The sequence below is a fragment of the Olea europaea genome, chromosome 10, assembly GCF_002742605.1.
Source record: "Olea europaea var. sylvestris chromosome 10, O_europaea_v1, whole genome shotgun sequence".
NCBI classification, from domain to species: Eukaryota; Viridiplantae; Streptophyta; class Magnoliopsida; order Lamiales; family Oleaceae; genus Olea; species Olea europaea.
Window position 1 is genome coordinate 1,292,274 of NC_036246.1, and position 20,811 is coordinate 1,313,084.

Consider the following 20,811-nt stretch of genomic DNA (forward strand, 5'->3'; position numbering starts at 1 on the left):
ATTTGGTGCAAAAGCTGTGCCTAAGTTTTCACTATTTTGCAAAATGGTGCAAAGTGAATAATATTGCACCGAATGGTGCAAAGTCAAATTTGCCATTTTTTTTTCCAGTTGCCAAAGTAATTGATGGAGGGTACTTGTGTCATTTGTCTTATATATTTTTTAATATAATAATAATAATATTATTATTATTATTATTATTTGATTTAATATTTTCATTTTTTTAATGACATGATTTAATATTTTCATTTTTATAGTGTTTCTACTAATTGTATTATATTTTTTATATTTATTAATGAATTTAATCTTTTCCTTAATTTAACATAATTATTTATTTAGTAATTTATGTATTTGTAAAATATATAAATAAATAATTTTTCAAATAAATAAATTATTAATAATAAAAAAAGAGAAGAAAATGATTAAACACTATTCATTTAATATAAATTTTGGTATAATGGTTGGAGATGATTTTTAGTATGGTGCAAAGTTGGAGATGACTTAAGTTTAATCATTTCGATTTCTCTGTGATATATTGATATTGCACAATTCATTACATTTTATGCGGTATTGCTCTTCCAGTTTTGTATCTGTTGATGTATGGTGATCTATTGATCCATAAGAAAATAGACATCTGTTTATAACACTCTAAATATAAGGATTACGTACTAAAACACTGAGCACCATGCACAAATCTAATAATGTGTACAAGAAAAAGCAAACAAACCAACAAAACCTTTACCACACGCAAGCACAAACTTTGGAAATTCAGAACACTTGGAACTGTAGTTTAACTGATAGGACGTATTTAACATTCCTCACTTTCTTTTGGCAGTGGTGGCTTTGGATGAGAGGACTTACCGGTGATGGCCTTTTTGACCTTGGCAATTGAGTGCTTCATTTTGGATCCTACGCCTGACAGAATGTTATGTGATTTTTTATGAGCAACTTTGGCATCCACAGCTCCTGTATCCAACATGACAGGAGCTTCAGAGCCCAAGTCGGATTTTTTCTGTTCGTTTGATTCCTCGTGACCATGTTTTTCCTCTTCATGGTTGGCTTCTTCTGTTTTTCCTGCCTTCAGCTCTTCTTTCTGTACTGCTGATTTTCTTCCTTCAGCATGATGATCAGCCATTTCCGAGGATTCTTTCAGCGAGCCCTGAAGAAGGTCTGATAACGAAGGCTCAGCTATCTCTGTGGATGCAGACTTATTAGTCGATTCACTTGTTTCATCAGTTCTTTCCTCTTGACCACATTTTGCTTCCTCTTGCTCAACTCCAGAAGGTTTTTGTATTTCACCTTCAGCCTGAAAAATTTCTGTGGTGGCTTGTTGCAGCTGTGGTACGTTTTTGTATTCAACTGTTGAATTGAAGGCATCCACATTCTTGGTAAGATCTGCATCTGTAATTATTTGCTTATCTGATGCATGTACAGGGACTGCATCTAGGTTTTGTGCGACCTTTGTGACATCAATACTATTGAGTCTTTCAACACACAATTCAACATCGGTCTGTGTTCTTTCCATGTCTGAATATTTGAAATCTGATAAAATGGGTAGCTCATTGTGTTGAGTTGGGGTATATTTATCTTTAGAGCCTTGTGCTGCCTCACTTGAAGAACCCTGAAGCATGTTAGATGGCGTGACCTTATCGTTATTTTCTATAAATTCATTGCAATTATCAACGGTTACTTTTTCTTCTTCACAAATTGCATCTTTAGCATCTGAGACAGCCTCTGAAGAATTTTTTGGTAGCTTTTTTTCTATTTCCTGCCTGAGAGTTGCTGGCATGTGGTCCTGTTGAATTATATCAAATTCTTTTCCACAACTTGAATCCTTTTGTTCCGTGCTTTCATTTGGATCTATCTCTGCTAGATTTTCTTTATTTGATAGTGCAATGAATTTTTCATCCAACTCTTGCATATCCCCAGTTATATTGCTAGCTCTTTGAAGATCTACTGGACCAACCTCCTCTGTTTTTCCCATTTCAGAAGCCTGGATGTGGGGTAGATGAGGTAAGTGCTGAAGTTTGACGAGTTGATCTTGAGTTTCTTGATCATCAACAGCTAACAACATTACTTCTGCAGATCCCTGCATGATTTTTGATGTTGAAATGGTGCATTCCATGGAAGTGGATGCCTCTGTCATTTCTTTGTAATCGTCATTTTCCTTTCTCTCTTCTCCATATTGTACTCCCATTGTTTCTACATCACTGGAAGCAGTTCCAGCTTTTGATTCATGCATTTCAGCATTTACTGTTATTGCTTCAGAGTTATGTTCCATTGGTTGAATGCGTTTGCTGACTGCAGGTGTTATGACTTCTCCACTTTCATTTGGACATGTAGCTTCAGAAATCTCTCTCTTGGTTGTGCCATTAAAGATTTTCTCTAGCATTCTAATATTTGTGGAGTTTTCATTGTCTTTTGCAATACCCAAGACCCTATCACTATGTGATATTTCTGATGTGTCGTTGCTGTGAGATGAAAAATCAGGCTTCTCATTTTCATCTTCAGTTTGTCTGCTACAAGTATCAGTTTCACCCACTATAACCTCTCCTTCTCCTGCTGAAAGCATTACTTGTTCCTGCAACAGACCTCTGCTTATTAGTAGTTATTGCTAATGATGTAGTTTGATGGTGGCAAAGTTTTTATATTTTACCTCGCCCTTTTCTTGTACTCTGTTGGATATGCAAACTCCATATTTCAGTTGCTTGTCTATTTTAAATTGATGCTGGTTTTTGTCCTGCCGTTCATCTCTTTCTTCAGCTCCTAAAGATTCAGAGATGGTCAGCTTCTCATGTTTTCTTTCAGTGCCCTCTTTCTCTCGCGTAATAATTTCTTTGTTATCATCACAAGTCTCAATGGTTTCATAAATCAATTTTGTAGGTGCAGCTTCAGATTTTATATTTTCATTATCCTGTGGTTTTCCTGCAGCTGTGTCTCCCATAGGAGGAAAATTGATGTTTCTATTTTGTAGTCCTGTATCCTTGTTAGCTCCTGTTCTGTCCTCACCATGCTCTGGAAATGCTACCTCTGAGCCTTTAACCTATATGACAAGAAAATCATACACAAAAATTAAAATCTAATGAGGAATTAAAAGCCTATGTAGGAGAATTTTATTTTAGGGAATTGCTTCTGTTGAACTCTAAAAAACAACATGATATTGAGTCCGTAATATTTATATATAGAACTCTTCCAAGTTGCAACTTATTCTTGTAACCGACCAAAGAAGACAAAATAATATTGAAAGGGTGAAATAGGATTATTTATCTTTTGGAATTTTCCGCCTACTGAAAATTGTGCAATCAGAGGTTATAAGAGGGATAAAAGTAATGTATCTGACTGAACTCTTCACTTAATACCTCTCTTTCAGTATCTACATTTCCCTCCTCTTTTACATGGAGGATTTCATCAATTGATTCCTTTGGCTCTTCGACAGCCTTGTCGTCAAATGCAATACGTTCCCTGACATTCTCGTTGATATAAGCCTCTTCAAAATTTTCAGACACCTGCATAATGTATAAAACATGAGCAATATAGAAGAAAATATTGTTGAAGGAAATATAATAACATTTACTTTGTCTCTGACCTTTTCATTTGCACACTTTATAGCTTCTTCCGTCTTTACTTTTGGATCTTCTTCCAGCTTTTCCTCACCCTCTTGGCATCTTTCTGCAATTGTTGCTTCCGTTGGAGATCCAAGCTGGCTATCCTCCACAGCTTCATCTCCATCCTTGATCTGCTTTTCCCCTATCCTCAGTTAGTACATTTAAATACATATAATATTCTATCAGACAGAAAGAATGAACAAATATTTTCCTAAACCTTATCACTTGGCATGTCGATTTTCTTGCTTTCATTTGCTTCAAAATTTTCCTCAGCCACAATTTTCCCAGCTCTTATTTCCTCTTTTGCTGCCTCAAGATTCTCTTTCTCTGATTTCATATGTCCTCCTCTTACGATTACTTCAAAACTTTGAACTTGGGTCTCAGATCCAATAACCTTTTCCAGCTTATCTGGCTGAAGAATTTCTAAATTAGAATCAACCAAATTATCAACTTCGTCCTTTTTTGTACTATTATTCAGACTGTCCTCATCTTTCAATTTCTTGTCTCCGTGTTCTATGCTTTCCTCATTCTCTCCATGATCATTGTTCTCTGCGCTCTGAAGTTTGTTATCACATGACTGTACCTTGGAAAGCAATTCCAGCGATTTCTCCTGAAGTTTTTGTTTTACCTGATCACAGGTTAAATTATCTTCAATCACAGCTCTCTCATATTTGGTCTCAAAGCCTTTTCGATAATCTCTGTCTGTTTCCTTCTCACTGTTTTCTGCATTATTCTTTGTCAAAGTTGGAAACTCCCGATATGTGAGTTCTTCTACGTTCTGATCATTTGACTTGTATGCTTCTCCAGCCTTATTCTCTACATCTGCAAATTCAACTTCGTTGGATTCTGATTTTTTGACAACTGCACTTCCAGTGTCTGCATGGTGAGCTTCAACTGTTTCGGATTGAGGTACTGAGGCAGTATCTTCTGCAACCCCTTCACTCTTAACTTCTTGATCTTCTATGTCATCAGAAGTTGTATTGATGATTTCTGGAGTTTCATCACGTGAATTAGTACACTTTTCATTGTCACTAATTTCCCCCCCACTCGTTTCTTTCTTCATCACAGTACTTGGTGTAGCGTCAGCCTTGTCATTGAACTTATTTGCTTCTCCTTCAACTTTGAAGTTAAGATTCTCATCTGGGGCTTCAGACACTGATCCTGTGACATGCATGTCTCTTTCCTCTACCAAGGTCAGGGCTTCAGAACCAAAGTCTGAACTTTTCAGCTTTCCCGCTTCCACCTCTTCTTCTTTCTCTTCCTTCATTTTTGCTCCTTTGTCTTCAATAGGTTCTGTTTTCTCCGCATGCAACTCTTCTTTGTGGATTGTTAGCTCTTTGTCTTTAGTAGAATGATCTTCCACATGTGTGGTTTCCTCATAGTTTGCTTCATCTAACACGTTTTTATCCAATGCCGGTAGAGAGGCTACCTCCAACTCCTGCATCACCTGATTGTCATCAGAACTAGCAATGCACAATGGAGCATCCTTTTGTGTAATTTCCATAGGCGAATCAATGGTTTGTGCTAAAATGTGAATGCCTTCACGTTGATTCACTGTTTCTTTTTCTTCACCCTCCTGCATTGTCTCTGTACTAGATTCTGGAAGAGGGTTGGAATGTGAGATTACATCCATTGCCACAAACCTCGAACTGGCCACTATCTCTTCACAGTGGCCATTAATTCCTTTTTCTCCTTCACTATTTACTCCTTTTGCTTCAGGGAGAGTATCGAAAGCATTTCCTGTTTGTCGTTCTTCTATTTCCTCCTGAACAGTTGGTGAATCCTGTTGCAGTAATTCCATTTTCTCTTCACTTGGAATCTGGTCTTTGCTTTCTTTTGGATCTCCTTGTACTGTGTTTTCCTTGTATGGACATGTGATTGAGTCTTCTAGAACTTGCACATCCTGGGTATCTGTCTTTTCATGGAAAGTGTTTGATTCACTATTCTCCTCTATTGCTTTAGATGCCGAACTGATTGTGTTAGGAAGTTTCTCTTCTACTGACATTTTTGTGACAGACAATTCTGCCTGATCCTGATTGAGATTGTCAGAAATGTCCCGAGTTATTTTTCCTTTACTGTCATCCAAATTTGTTTGAGCTAGATTCTTTATACAGCTCGAATCTTGGCCCTTTTCCTGCTTGGCTTGGCAGAGAATTTCAAAATTAGTAAAATTAGTTATCATAATGAGAAGCAGAGACAAGTGTATCTGGTTGTCAGAAAGAAAAAATAGATCTGTGTACATTATTTTGAACTCACCTCGTGAATTACTACATCGACCGTACACATTTTTGGGTTGCCGGCTTCCTCTTCTTCCTCTTTGTCATCTTGCAGTTTTTCTTCTCCATCTTGAATAAGTTCAGTTTTTTCTACATGCAGTTCTTCTCTGTTGATTGTCAGCTCTTTCTGTTTAGTAGAATGTTCTTCTGCATGTGAGGTTTCCATGGAACAAATCTGAAGAATGTCAGGTTGTGAACCTTTAGCTATCTCTATTGATGTGGACTCCTTTCTTGATTCTATTGTTTCACCAACAATTATTTTCTCTTGTAAGCAGTTTGCTTCCTCTAGCTCACCTTCCACAGATTTCATATTTTTTACATCAGTCAAGAATTTTTCTGATGTATCTTCCTGTTGCAGCTGCTGAATATTCTTGTTGCTGGTTGAATTATCAGTAAATTCACTCTCCTTAAATTCTGCTTCTTCTTCCATGTTCTCATCTGATGCCGGTAGAGTGGCTGCCACAAATTTCCCCATTACTCCAGTGTCTTCAGAACCATCTGTGCTTGCAACAAACCATATAGCATCCTTTTGTGTTATTTCCATGGGCGAGTATTTGGTGTGTGCTAAAGTGTGAAGGTCATCCTGTTGTTTTTCAGTTCCTTTATCTTCGCCCATCTGCACTGTATCTTTTCTAGATTCCTGAGGAGGGTTGGATGGTGATATTTCATCTAGTTCCACGAAGCTGGAACTGTCTGTTACCTCTTTGCAATTGTCGGTAGTTCTCTTTGCTCCTTCAAAATTAACTCCTTTTTCTTCTGAAATGGCGTCAGAAGCATTTCTTGGTTGTTTTTCTTCTATTTCCTCCAGAACAGTTATTGGGTCCTGTTGTATTGATTCCAATCTTTCGCCATATGGAACCTGATGTTCTGGGCTTTCTTTTAGATCTACTTGTACTAGGTTCTCTTTCGATGAAATTGTGATGGAGTCATCTAGCACTTGCACATCCTCAGTATCAGTCTTGTCATGGAAGCTACTTGGTTCATGATCAATTGTGTAATCACTATTCTCCTCTGTTGCTCCAGATGCCAAGCTGGTCATATTTGCAAGTTTCTCATCTTCTGGCATTTTTGTGACAGGTGATTCTTCTTGCTCCTGATTGAGATCTTCAGCAATGTCGAGAGTAATTTTTCCTTTTGAGATAGCCTCAGAAGCATTTCGTGGTTGTTCTTCAATTTCATCCAGAACAGTTATTCTGTCCTGTTGCATTGTTTCCACTTTTTCTCCACATGGAACTGGGAGATCTGTGCTTTCTTCTGGATCTACTTGTACAAGATTCTCCTTTGATGAAATTGTGATGGCATTATCTATCACATGCACATCCTCAGTGTCAGTCTTGTCATAGAAACAACTTGGCTCGTGAACAATTTTATAATCAGTATTCTCCTCTGTTGCTACAGATGCCAAGCTGGTCGTATTTGCAAGTTTCTCATCTTCTGGCACTTCCGTGACAGATGATTCTTCTTGCTCCTGACTGAGAACTTCAGCATTGTTTAGAGAAATTTTTTTTTTACCATCATCTGAAAGAATTTCACCTAGATTCTTTATGGAGCTTGAATGTAAGACCTTTTCCTGTTTCATTGAATATTTGCAAATTAACTATAATGAAGAGGAACAGACAAGTGCTTCTGGCTGTCTGAAGCACAAAAGGTATGCTAAATTTCAGTTTTGACTCACCTCATGCATCTCTACATTGGACGCAGCTATCATTTGAACATCCTCAGAACAACCTTCTTCCTCAATTTGCTCTTTAATTTTCCCTCCGCTATCAGCATTCTCATTCTCTCGCTGCACCTGTAGAATTTTCAGAAGATAAATATTGTTGTATGATAATGCTTAGGAATAATTTAGTTTGATGATGAAAGCCAGGGCTTGAATTTTGACTGACCTCTTCAGACAAACTGCCATCCGTTATTATCTGGTTACAATTTGGTGCTCTATCATTTGGACCATCAGCCCCTAATTGGATTCCCTTTTCACGACTTGCTTCTCTTTGGCGGCTTTCAAAATCTTGCTGGCTTACTTTTTCTTCTTGTTCAATGGTGTTGTCACTTTCATGATCTTTCTCAACTCCCTGAAGCATGCAGTGGCGGATCCAGGAAAAAATTCAACACGGGCTAATATGTATAAAAAAAAAATATTGCACATAAAAAAAAAAAAAAAATTTACTTAATTTTTTTTTTTTTTTAATGGACATTTGGGTTGCAGCACGGCCCAGCCCGTCCCTAGATCCACCTATGGAAGCATGACAATTAATTGGTTTTCAAAATGCAGAAACTGGGGAGGTGGTAAAATCAAGCCCCCGTTTGATAGCAATTTTTTACCCCAAAAATCAAATTTTTAACAGTTATATCACTATTTCAGCTATCATTTTTTTACTTCTTCACTCACAAGTGAGACCTATTCTTCTATCTAATGGTCAAAAAATCAATTCTCATAATCACTACCGAACAGACCCTAAGTACATAAATGCATGTAGGTTTTCTACCTGTATCGAGTCAATTTGCTGCTTTCCATCCGTTTCGTGTTCGTGTTCCCTTCCATTATCATCTTTCTGCACTTTACCATCCAAACAGCGTTGGGATATTAGTATTTCTCCAATCGACTCATTCTTCTCTTCTGTAGCCTTGATGCCATCATCTACCACTGCAGTGATAGTATTTTCATGGTTGCTTTTGTTACCTTGGAGCTCAATCACTGGTTCCGAGGTAGAAGGGGGTTCTTTGGTAGGCTCAACTGATTCTAGATCCTGCATCACGGGGATAAAAAAATTTCATTGTTATAGGTTCATTTTGAGTTTCAATGTCAATTTGATTTATCATCCGTAAGCTGCTGGGGGTACGTGCATGTTTATTAAAGCTTAAATTTTAATTAAAGTTTGTCAAATATACTTTTTATCTACACGTTTTGTAGAATCCATGGCTTATTGTCCACACATCCCATACGATCCACAATATATAAGCACTTAATTAAGTTATGCTAATCATGCACATTTAACGAAGTCATAGAAAAGGTGCAAGTATTTGATATAGAATTGGACTGTCATCAAACGTCTATCAACGGTACATTGATTATTTAGTGAAAATGAACATCATGAATCTGTAATTACAATTAAACAATCCCCCTTTCAATTGTCAAATTAATGTCTTCTCAAATGAAATGAGATTTATATAACAGTTGATCTCTGTTGGTTATTATGGGTTAAGAATAACACATAACTATGTGAATTTGGTTAAATATGCAATAGCAACACTTTTCCAGATTCATGCACAAGAGAATTCCTGATAGGCATGGATATGAGGCAACTTTAATTTGGTGCTAAATTAAGAGCATGTTTGGCTGACCTTAAAAAGTTCACTTATAAGTAAATTTGCGTAATGGAAACGAGACTTAAATAAATACCTTTTTATTGGTTAAATTTTATATAAATTATGTATTTTGAGAGCAAGAAAAAAATAATATTAAAAATAAGTAATTTTTTTCACTTGAAAGTAGGGAAAAAAAAAAAGTATGATCCAAATATTTCAAAATAATTACCTTTTCTGAAAAGCTTAGATAAACATGATCTAAATAACCCTCACAGTGATGCCTTATCCCATATCTAGTGTATGTTTCTTTGGTACTTGAACACATTGTGTAAAAGTATTCTTCTATGACTGATATGTTTCGTAATCAATTTATTGCTATAACTTGAATATAGATGCAATCAGATGGTTATGCTCGTTACCTTTTCTATCATGCTGTTCATACTGTTGATGTCCAAATATTCCATTCTGTTTTCATGCTGTGTCTTTGATTCCAACTCTGGTTTCTGAGTGTCAACAGTTTCCTTTAAGAAGTTATCAGAATTTCTGGCAGTGTCTTCTTGTCCTACATCATCCTTTGCTGTGTCTATATTTTCAGTGGTCTTTTCAGCTGATAAAGAATTTGGGATGATACTTGAGCTCTCAATGTTTTCAGAAGTGTCTTCTTTTGACTCATTGCCTGAGACTGGAAAAAAGTTTTGTTCTTCATATGAAGTATTGTACGACTCTCCAAGGCTCAGTTCCAATGTGTTTTGTGAAACATCACCACCAGCAGCGACCTGATCGTTACATTTTGATAATGCAGCCTGAGTTTCATTCTGCACTTCATTTCCCTCTGTCATGAAAAGATTCACATCTCTGTTTTCGCCCAAGTTAGAGATGCTGTCATATTCAGATTTGATATCTATGCCTTCTGCATCTTTCTTTTCTGGTTTACTAGTTGGCATTCCCAGTTTTTTGGAAGCCAGATCATTTTCATCAAGCTGTAATTTGTCTTGTAATTTAACTTCTTCTAAGTTGGGATCTTCTGTTCCTTCTGTGACTGCCAACTCTGAGGTAACTATGATGTCATCTCTACTTCCCTCAGATATCTCAGAAACAGAGGGCAAGTTCTTGGCTGAATCTAGGCAGTCTTTTGACCACATCTCTTGTTCCTCTGATTGAATTGATCTCTGAATGATACAGTTGGTACTTGATTCTTCCTCATGCTCCAGGGTTTCAGCTTTACTGTCCTCTGAGAAATGTGTGCCTTTAAAATTCTCTCCTGTGCCTTCATTCTCTGCATTTTTTATCTGTTAAATGCGAAAATGAAGTTGACAATTAGAACTTGGAGGTCAGAGTTAAAAATTTAGACCAAATAAAAACTTTATTGCTTCTGACCTCTTGTTCTGATATAATCACATTCCTTTCATCTTCGTTCAGGTTTTCATCTACTTTATTTTCTGTGATTACTGAAGTTGGATTATCTACATTGAGTCCTTCCCTCGTGCTCAGTTCTGCTTCCACGATTTCTTTCCTTTCCTATATAAGTTGAGAGGCAAAAGTAAACAAGCAGACATGGAAAGCATCATGCCATGTACTGGAATGAATGATAAGCAACTTCAAGTTCACCTCGTCTTCCTCTTTAGCACTGTTTTCTTCTAGTGTTTCTGTGCAGTTGTCCTTGAATTCACCAGTTTCCATCATTATCTGCTTGTCCGTATCCTGGCTTTGAAGTCTTCGCTCGAGTATCTTTTGACAAAAAGCGTCCATCCATGGAGATAAAGTCAGTGGTAAGTCATTTTACTTCTGCATTTGTTTTAATCAAGTTTGTAAAGTGGAATGAAGTAATGATCTATTGGTGTATACTTTTACCTTTAAACGTTCCTACGCATTTGACATATTATTTTCATATATTCCTGATGAGTCAGTGCATGGTGGGAGGATTGGTTGCTACTTTTAGGAAAAGGAGGTGTGTGCTATACACAACCTGTATTTTGATTTCGTGATTTCGCTGTGAGCGTGTTCTTCTACATCTATGCTTATATTGACTTGACTGGTGAGTATATAACTTTTGACCTAGGACCACTATGAAATTTAAATATTGACAATGCCATCTCTCAGAACAACTAGCCCTCCTCGGTTTAGTTTTTCTTAGACTCACAGCAATTCCTTGGCATTCCTTTTCTTACTTGTGTATTCATCTTTTCGTGTAACTAAGAAGATTACTTTTTTTTAGGCTCTATTTTTGTTGTGGGGTTGGGGGAGATTAGAAGACTTGTTCATATTTACTGCAGTTGAAATATATTTATTTGCATTTAATTCAGAAGAAATGTATGATACAAATTATAATACGATACTTTTTTCTATTTAACTCAAACTCACCTCTGTATCAGGTTCCTTTATTTCATTTTTCTTTTCACATGAAACCCCAGTTTCTGTTTTTTCATCTGTTGAAACAGTTAAGTTGTCCTTTGCTCCAGAATCAGTGTTTATGATCTTCATTGAATTATCCATGTATACATCTTGCACTTGATAGCTGTCCTCCATCTGTGTGAGGAATGGGTTCTTGCTTCAGAAAGTTGCCCATAGATCTTTTTTCTTTAAAAGCTTGAAATCCAAACTTAATAATCATAAAAGTTGAGAAGATAGTCTAGTGCTTAACCTCTTGACTGAGGATATCAATTATATTCTTGTCTCCTTCAAGGCTTTCTGCGACTTCTTCTTCCAGATTGGGTGCTACAGGAACATGCTGATTCCTGTTCTCGTTAAATAGGATAATCTTTTCGATGTTCTCACTGGAATGAGTAACCTCAAGTTCTGTTTTCTGTTTAAAAGAGAACTGTGTTACTATAGGGTAGAAGAAGGATCAGAAGTTGCATTCATGTACAAGCATATTATCTCCTCAAGAGAAGCTAATTTAATTTGACTTTCGAGCAGCTCTATTTCTACCTCTTCGCAAATCTTAATCGTTTCATCAGCTGTAGCTTCTGATTGAATGGTAGTATCCTGCTTCTTGTCCATCTTCTGTGTTTCAGTATCATGAGGCTTACTGGTAACCTGACAATAATCATTCACCTACATGAACAGTACATTGCAAATTGACTTGTAAGAAATTGAAACTTGGAAAAGATTCGGAAGCATTTAGGTAACCACATACGGTGTTTAAACGAAAGATTCTGATATAAACTTATTATATAGAGATTCCCAAACCCTATTATAAGTTATTACTGTTATTGTTTGACCAACAATGTCATTTACCTGACTTTCTGTTTCTTTGCTCTCGTCTTCTCTTACTTCAATCAATGCCCCAGAATGATCTTGATCTTCTAGAGTGTTAATCTGGTCGCCTTCTTCTTTACTGCTTATATTGCTGTTGGTGACAGGATCATGGTGTGCATCTATTGGTGGAAAATCATTTTCACTTCCTTCTGGTGGATGAGTAACATTTAAGTCAGTGGTACTACAGTATGGAATGGAATCACCAGCCTCCTCATTTGGATCTATTGTTGAAACATCCTGCAGAAAGAAAACATCATTCACTATCTCAAGTGACTTCCAAAGAAGAAAGATTGATATATATATTTTTTTTCATATAGATAATAGCTGTCATTTTTCAAGTTTAAATAGCTAGAGATCGCAAACATCATTTATTAATACATTTTCATCTATTTCTGAAGAGTTTTCACCTTCATGTTCGCCGCATCAATTGTATTATCCTTTGTTTCATCACTGAGGATTTCTTCAGGATTTACGTGAATCTGTTCCAGTGAAGGGTTTATTGTTTTTGCATTTTGACATGAAGCAGATGTTCTACTCTCCTCAGGAGCTACATGCAAGGATTCTACAGGTTTCTCATACGGCAAATAATTTTCTGAAGATCTCTCATCTTCCGATATATCACCCTTCTTTAAGTCACCAGCTCCAATGCCTTCATGATTAGTGTCCCATGACGGATCTTCTGTTGAAGACAGTTTCCCGCTTTCGTTTAGTAAACATTCATCATGTTTTATCTGTGGCTCATCAACTTGTTTCATTGAAATTTCTTCTGTCTTCTGTGTAGCTGTTTGAATGCTACGATCTCCAACTTCTTCCAAATTTGTAGATTGGTTTTCTACTTCCCCTGCACTTAGGTTTGGAATACTTTCCAATACTATTTCAGATACTTCCTGTACTGTTGCAGTCTTGTCGCCTTCCTGGATGACCACGTCTTCTGCATCTTTAAGGAAAGAACTTTCTGAGTTGTTCTGGTCCTGAAGTTGACATTCATCTTTGGTTACATCTATCGTGTCTTCCCTTAATGTAATTGTTTCTTGACTTCCTTTCTCAAGCGCAACATCAAAATTGTCTGCCAATTTCCTATCCTTGCCTGATCCAAACTTTCCTGCACCAGTTTCTCCAATATTCGTGTCTTTCAATTTCTTAGTGTCTACTCTCGCTTCTTTTGTATCAGGGGCGTGAGTTGAATATTCTACTTTCTGTTCTGAGGTAGTATCTGCTGATTCTACTGTAGAATCTACTGGTATCACTCCTCTATTCGCAACTTTGTCCAAGCTACTTGATAATTTTTCAACACTCCGTTGTATTTCTTCTGAAGTCTCTTTAGTTACAATAATTTCTACCGGTCGATTATCTAATTTTTCATATTCGAGGGAGTGTATCTTCCAAGCATCTTGCTTTGTTTGATCTGGCTTTTCGATTACTTCATAGGCATCTGGCTTTGCTTCGACAGAAACCTTGGCTATTGAGGATAAATTGAAAAAATTCTCACCCTCACCTGCTTCTGCACTGCCTTCGTTAGTGTTCTTTACACTTTCTACCTCAAAATTACTTTTTATGGCTTCATGAGGTTCATAAGGGGTATCCTCAGCATCCATCCTTTCCTCTTTCAAAATTTTATCAAATTCTATGTTGGTAGTTTCTTTTATCAACTGTCCATCTTCTGCTTCTATCTGCGTGAGAATTCAATGCAAATACTATTTTAGACATGAAGATAAAATAATGGAATCTTAAAATTTAGCGAGAAAGAGTAGCTCTAATAAGTTCAAACATAGATTTCCCTCCTGCAAAGGGAAAAAAGAATGAAGTGAGATTTTGGTTGTCAAAAAGTCTTCTTACAGTATATCTCCCAGTCTTGTCATTTGAATTTCTAATGATTCATCGACAGACAACTTCAATATGGCCCTATGGTGGTGATTAAGACTTCAAGACTGAATATTTAGAGAACACTATAATGTCTCGCCAAGGAGGAAAAAAGCAAGAAAGATATTCACATTGAGGAAGCTGGTAGCTTCATACTGTGATCTAAGAAAGTCCTGTGTTTATGGAAAAAGGTGCGGTCTATACATAGTGGATCGTGAAATAATGTCGTTTAACATTACGTAGATGTTTTCGTATAATTTTTTCTTCTCCATAACAGTTAGTAAATGATACCTTATTCAGAAAATAACAGAAGAAATCAACATCCATTAGAGGCTGATTAAAATTCCGAACAGAATACCGTGATCCAAGGTTATTTAATTGTCTTTCCATTTCTTTTATACTGCTTCCTTCATTTCTACATATTTTCTAAAGCCGACTGTTGTTATGTATTGTGAAAATCAGAAAGTTCCAAAACATGCTCCCCTATTTCATGATTGATCATTACTTAAATAAGTTAAAACTGATTGAGATTATTTACTCTTCATGGAAGGATGTCTATTTACTCCTGATTTTGCAGGTAAAACAACTGGACCAAAACAGGACTTGATCAGGTAACGAATTCACATTCGTAGATACCTTATGTGGCTTCTTTAATTGAATCAGAACAAAATGCTTGAAACGTGAAGTAGTCTAATTCGAAAACTTTGATTGCACATAACATGAGCCGAACATATGGATTATATGCATAAACGAAAACCTTGTATGCTTTATGATTGAAGTTCTAGTCTGATGAATCCACCTATGTACTAGAATTGAAATATAGTTACGGGGATGCAAGATGGCACAATTTTCCCCTTGAATCATAAGCTTTGAGTGCTTGTTCAGGATACCATGCATATTGCATAGTAATATCTATATAGCTAATTTGAACAATCATCAAGATTCAAAAGATTGTAATATCTCTACTTTATAGATCGCGAAGCAAAGATCAAAAAGGTGATATAGCTTACTGTTTCATTTACAGCTTGTGGAATATCAGCAGCTTCCGACTCCATTTCTGATGGAGCAGTCGAAAGGAATGCTGAATAATGGTCTTCTTGAACTATTTACACATCTGAATTTTGGTGGTAAGTATTCTTTCATAAATGCAAAGTAGCCTCAAAACTTTCTTTAAGGTATAAATAAGTAGAGGGGGTGTTATAAGGTTTGTTTGGTAGAATTTCTGCTTCTTGTAGAAGAACTTTCAAAAAAAGATTCAAACATGTTCACAAATTGCGTTTTAGGTTTAAAAGTAACTTTTGACTTTTCAAAAGTATATGTTAGATATGTGTATTAATCTCTTGATTGGTACGGTGCTGAAGTTGGTAAAAGCTGACAAAATGCCACTTCATATTTGGATCACTTTTGAGTTGGCTAGAGATTCAAAATGACCCTACTGAATTATCATATCAGAATTTCTGCTTCTTGTAGAAGAACTTTCAAAAAAAGATTCAAACATGTTCACAAATTGCGTTTTAGGTTTAAAAGTAACTTTCGACTTTTCAAAAGTATATGTTAGATATGTGTATTAATCTCTTGATTGGTACGGTGCTGAAGTTGTTAAAAGCTGACAAAATGCCACTTCATATTTGGATCACTTTTGAGTTGGCTAGAGATTCAAAATGACCCTACTGAATTATCATATCACATGTTCAAGTTGTTCTTAATCAAGTAAAGTTGGTGACATGGATCAATAATTCCGTTAACAGTTTAATGCTGCTGCAAACTAGAACAAAATGCCAGATTTTTGGGTGTTTTTGATCATTATTTTCGAAATAGTTGCTCAATAGTTGGTCAAAGTTGCTATAGTCTTTGGGTTAATAAAAAATTCTCAAGAATTAACTGTTTTGAGCTCAGGCGCAAAATAGTTAGGGCTAGTTTGGCAATGCTGTTTTTTCTGTTTTTTTTTTTTTTTTTTTATCAACGATCTTCTTGATAAAGCTATCTTAGACTAATTTCCTTTGAAAACTCTTCAATCAAGACAAAATATTTCCAGAAAATTATCCGAACATGTTTTGAATAAATTTTGATTTTTCACTAACCTTGAAGATTTGAGGACATGCAGGTGTGTCGTGCTAGTTAAAAATGGACAATATTGAGGATAAGCTTCTAAAATTTAAGCAATTTATGCCAAAATACAAGTAATTAAGAGTTAATGTCTGTGGTCCTAAATCTGTAACTCAATTGTTTTTCAAATGAGCTTTGACTGGTTAGTTTCATGAAAGCCAAATATTATATTCTTCCACAACTATGATTATGATACTAGCAACACTTTTTTGTGTGCTAATAACAACCGTGCGGTGTAAGAGAATCTTGCTTAACATGAAAGGAATTCAAGTGCAATGTGGGGATGGGAGGCTATTCTACTTTTTTAAGATAATTTTTAACAAATAAACATTACTTGCAATATTAATAATGCGAGACATTTTCCCGGTAAATAAAAAAAAAATATGTATTATACCATGGTTGTTTAGTGCCAGTCAAGGACCTCAAGGTGGTCCATGTCTTGTAAGTAGACTTCTTGTGATATACTCCATCTATTCATTTCGAGCTGTGCTACAATGACAAAGGGGGTTTACAAAGTTAAATTACAAAATAAAATTTACACCAATTATTTCAAAAACATATTTTTTAATCATTTGAAACCAAGGGTCCAGATTTTCCCAACAAATTTTGGCACTCCATTTTTGTACACCAACTTTGTAAGAGTAGAATTATTCATTTCCGTATATATAGGTTGATTTTGTTTTTCTTACAGATTAAGAAATCTTATTAATGTCATTTAAAAAGTATTTTTTGTTAAAAAAAACTTTCCTAGTTTACCTTTATTTATATTTGTACAATTTCAAAATTAAGTGGGATGAATTGGTTATAATTAGGCAAATTAAATAAGGGTACATTAATAAACGAGTAAAACAAAACATTTTCAATAAAGAAACATGATTATATAATTGGGACAAAAAATAAGGAAAGTCGGCTTGTATAAATGAGAACGAGGGAGTAACATTTTTCTTTAAAAACTCGATTGTTTTTTTCATAATTGTTCGATGTGGTTATGAATTTAACTTGTTATTTGATGTTATTACATTGGATCGACACGTAGATTAATAAATTTTGATAAATGCAAGTTTTGGTGTGCAAACGTGCGTTTTACGTGTCTTTGTTAATTAAATGCATTAAAAGCTATTCAAATTACGATTGTGATAATGATAAAATCCATCCTTATGTCATGCCAGCATGGCGTGTATTTAATTGAAAATTAAAGATGCAGATGTTGATGGAGAAATGGTATAGTTCACTTGTTCAATTCCTATTTTTCTTCTCATCTATCTATTAGGAAATTAGATCTCGAGGAATTAGTGGTCTAACCAAATAGACAACTTTTCTCTCGAGAAAACAAATTGTTTTTATCGTTTAAAGGGTAGGGTATTTTTTAGACTACTCGATTCGAACTAGTCAGTTCAATATCCGTTCTAGTTAAAATCAATGGTGTTTTGTATTTTAGATTCAAGAACTTGAAGGTTCCTTCGATTCTAACTTTGGACAAAGAGAAACTAAAGGGTGCCCCGTCCTACCTTTCCAGAGTCTATAGAACGCTAAGGAAACAAAATTTGAATTTTTTTTGAAGCAAAAGGAATCGGACTGGAACAAATACAAATCCTTTTATTCTCCAAGAAAAAATAATATTCTTTTTACAATTTCCGTTGAGAATTGGTTCAATTTAGTTCTCTAGATATTTGGATCCCACTATTCGATAGTCACTTCAACTTTAAAGAAGAGAGATAAAAGGGTTATGATTGTTGTACATAATTTAGGTACATAGGGGTGAGATTCGCGCAAGGGTGAGCCCCACCCCATGTGAGAGGTGTGGACACTTTTATGTATATAATTTATGTACATCAAAACTTATCCAAGAAAAAGGGGGGGGGGGGTCACCGAGATGGGCCGCCACTAACATTGACGGAGAGATGTGGCAATTTTGTCGAGGTGAGTAATAATCTTTAGAACTTAAGGGAGTTCATCTATATTTTAGATAGATTTCAGGGAGGGAAATGTAATTAAGTTGATTATGGGAGGTTGGAGCCAAAGAAAAAGGGGGTGGTGCGGGGGGGTTGGGGGGGTTCTAATTAAACATCAATCTAAATCAGACCGACAAAAATTCCTCAGCCGCCCCCAATGTGGATAAGTTCTGGTGACCAAATGTCATTTTATTTTTTAAATGTTACTTTTGAAATTATGCATTGGGCGATTTATTGTCAATAAAATTACGTTATATGTGAGACAAATATCTGAGTCAATAATGCAATAATGCGATTACTAACTTTTCCATGTTGATCTAAATCCACTTAATTTAATTTTTGACAGCAAAAAGTCACGTGGAAAATAATTACTTATTCTGTCATTAATATTTGATTGAGCAATAATTATTATGACTAATTAATTAATTAGCATATTAAGTATTTTAAAATCGCAAGCATTATTGATAATTGTGTAAGTGGAAGTCACATTCGATGGGTGTTATCGGAATTGACTCTTTATTGCCTAAATCAGCAGTCATTGTCCTGAATTTGCAAGGTAGGCTTTCGGTTGGGACCAATTCTATATTATTATAAGTCTCTCATTTAGCTTACGAAATATGGATAACTAAATCAATAACAAGTTCAGTTCACGATATTTATTTGAGAACGAAAAGGAAAACAAGTTGAGTCGTTCAATAATTCGAACAAGTGACAGCTCCTCACCCCTTTTAGAAATGTCAATTGATAGAGTTTGAGACGTAACGACTCAAGATTTATTTATCCTTTTTATTTTTATTTTTTTATGTCTACAAAGACTACAACGTATGTGTATACTTTTCGAAGCATGCCAGTGAGAAGTTTTGGCCCAGAATGAACTTTACGTTTTTTCTTGCATCTTACTACAACTATTCTTGATTTTATTTTTATATCAGCCTTGCATCAATTATCTCAACATTCGTACAAAAATAATCTGATAAAACTCGACTCTACAAGAATGAGTGTAGAAAATGTATCGAGTCGACATTCAAACATCACAGTACGATTGTGTATTACAAACTCTTGCAGTGAAATTAATATAACTTGGATACATAAACGAGATGACTCGCCATACGAACTATGCTGAAATTGGTTCTTTTACATTCCAATCAAAAGAGAAGGTGAATCATTTTTATGGTAGAGATTTAAAATCCACGAGTAAGAAAAAAGATGGTATGATAATATGGGGTTCCCAGTTTCTATTTTCAAATGAATAATTATTTATGAGAAATGCACTATCATCCGAAATGTGGAAAGCCCAAGTGAAAGAGAGGGGCCAATTGAGAAGTGGGCCATATTATTTTAAGGATTTTAGTCCAATAATTAGATGCTTATTTCCAATTTGTTTATCATTATTACCAAAAAAATAATAATAATAATAAAATAAAAATCTCAAACTTAAACTCTTTTTTAGTTTGAATAAATAACGGGAAATCACTACGGCTCATAAGAAAGCATTTACTGATCAGAAAGTTATAAAACTTATCATACCAAGCGCGTGATGCCTGTTTAAGACCATACAATACATAACCAGGCAGTGAGGGATCTTCATTCCCAGGCGGTGAGGAATCTTAAGGGGAGGGGTTGGTAGTGAAGGGAAGTCCAGGGTTGTGTTTGATCTATCATTTTTAATTGTATATTCTCACAATAAAATATTTACACGTAAATTTAAATATTTTTTACTTTTTAACTACACATTTTTTAAAAATTCACTGTTCCAAAATTCATTTTTCGATAGTAACGTTAGACAAAGGGCTAAATATTACGAGGAGCATTTTCATGTTTTGGTTTATAATTGGGTGTGTGATGTGAGCATGGCAGCCACCCATTGGACCCACCACTTCGTGTTTGGCATCATCTTCTGGCTTGTCTAATTTGTCGTCATCATCAGACATTGCACGAAGACCTCTCAAATGTGTGTACTTTTCTTTCAGCATACTTATATGCACACCCAAAAAAAAAATTACAAATATAGTTCATTTTTATAATATAAAAAAAATGTATAATATAAATATTTAAACATTGAAATTCTATAATTTTATAAAAGAAAAAGAAAACGTAATAATTAAGTCTTAATCAATCTATAGCAAAATAATAACTAAAAATGGAAGAAAGGAAAGGAGAAAAAAGAAAAGTGACCGCAACCCCACGGGCAACCCCATCCACACACCCTAGTTCACGAACCAAAAGTATGGTTGTTAAATGAATCGAGTAGTGCAAGTCTGCTCGTTTCATCGAAGTGTGCTTGGATCATCCCATGAGCTACTTAGCAGAATTGGTTATTTTTTTAGTTTAATTCAAAAAGTTGAGTGGCTCACAAGCCAATTCGTGCCAACCGTGTTTTGCTACTCGATTGCACCCAGCTCATCTCGAACATGGGGCTAGCTGCCATTTTTTGCATTTCATTAACGTTTG

General features: G+C 35.5%; 1 protein-coding gene and 1 long non-coding RNA gene across 4 annotated transcripts; one reads left to right on the top strand and one right to left on the bottom strand.

Moving 5' to 3' along the window:
* Window positions 1–616: 616 nt before the first annotated feature.
* On the bottom strand, window positions 617–15,442 carry LOC111400803 (titin). 2 transcript variants are annotated; one of them, XM_023028212.1, is made up of 18 exons: window positions 15,313–15,442; window positions 12,850–14,112; window positions 12,422–12,679; window positions 12,113–12,238; window positions 11,826–11,987; window positions 11,546–11,710; window positions 10,793–10,912; window positions 10,562–10,702; window positions 9,604–10,473; window positions 8,365–8,625; window positions 7,765–7,950; window positions 7,554–7,670; window positions 5,859–7,448; window positions 3,820–5,736; window positions 3,584–3,733; window positions 3,357–3,503; window positions 2,654–3,040; window positions 617–2,578 (listed from the first exon to the last, which is right to left on the bottom strand). In XM_023028212.1, the coding sequence occupies exons 1-18, from the start codon at window positions 15,355–15,357 to the stop codon at window positions 806–808; spliced, it is 9,678 nt and encodes a 3,225-aa protein (XP_022883980.1). In that variant the 5' UTR covers window positions 15,358–15,442; the 3' UTR covers window positions 617–805. The 2 variants fall into 2 exon arrangements, with proteins under 2 accessions (XP_022883980.1, XP_022883979.1); XM_023028211.1 differs by having other exon boundaries at window positions 3,820–5,739.
* On the top strand, window positions 7,446–15,413 carry LOC111400804. Of its 2 annotated transcripts, none has more exons than XR_002703859.1 (4): window positions 7,446–7,526; window positions 10,604–10,953; window positions 14,880–14,913; window positions 15,327–15,413. It is a non-coding gene; the product is annotated as an uncharacterized LOC111400804 (long non-coding RNA). The 2 variants fall into 2 exon arrangements; XR_002703858.1 differs by lacking the exon at window positions 7,446–7,526 and adding an exon at window positions 10,113–10,514.
* Window positions 15,443–20,811: the final 5,369 nt, after the last annotated feature.

Bases quoted from the DNA above. Each gene is read 5' to 3' on its own strand.
- LOC111400803 (XM_023028211.1), bottom strand. From the start codon at position 15,357: ATGGAGTCGGAAGCTGCTGATATTCCACAAGCTGTAAATGAAACA. The intron at 11,711-11,825 runs GTTAAGCACTAG...TTCCTCACACAG, and splicing joins TTGATATCCTCAGTCAAGAG to ATGGAGGACAGCTATCAAGT. The intron at 10,474-10,561 runs GTCAGAAGCAAT...CGCATTTAACAG, and splicing joins TGATTATATCAGAACAAGAG to ATAAAAAATGCAGAGAATGA.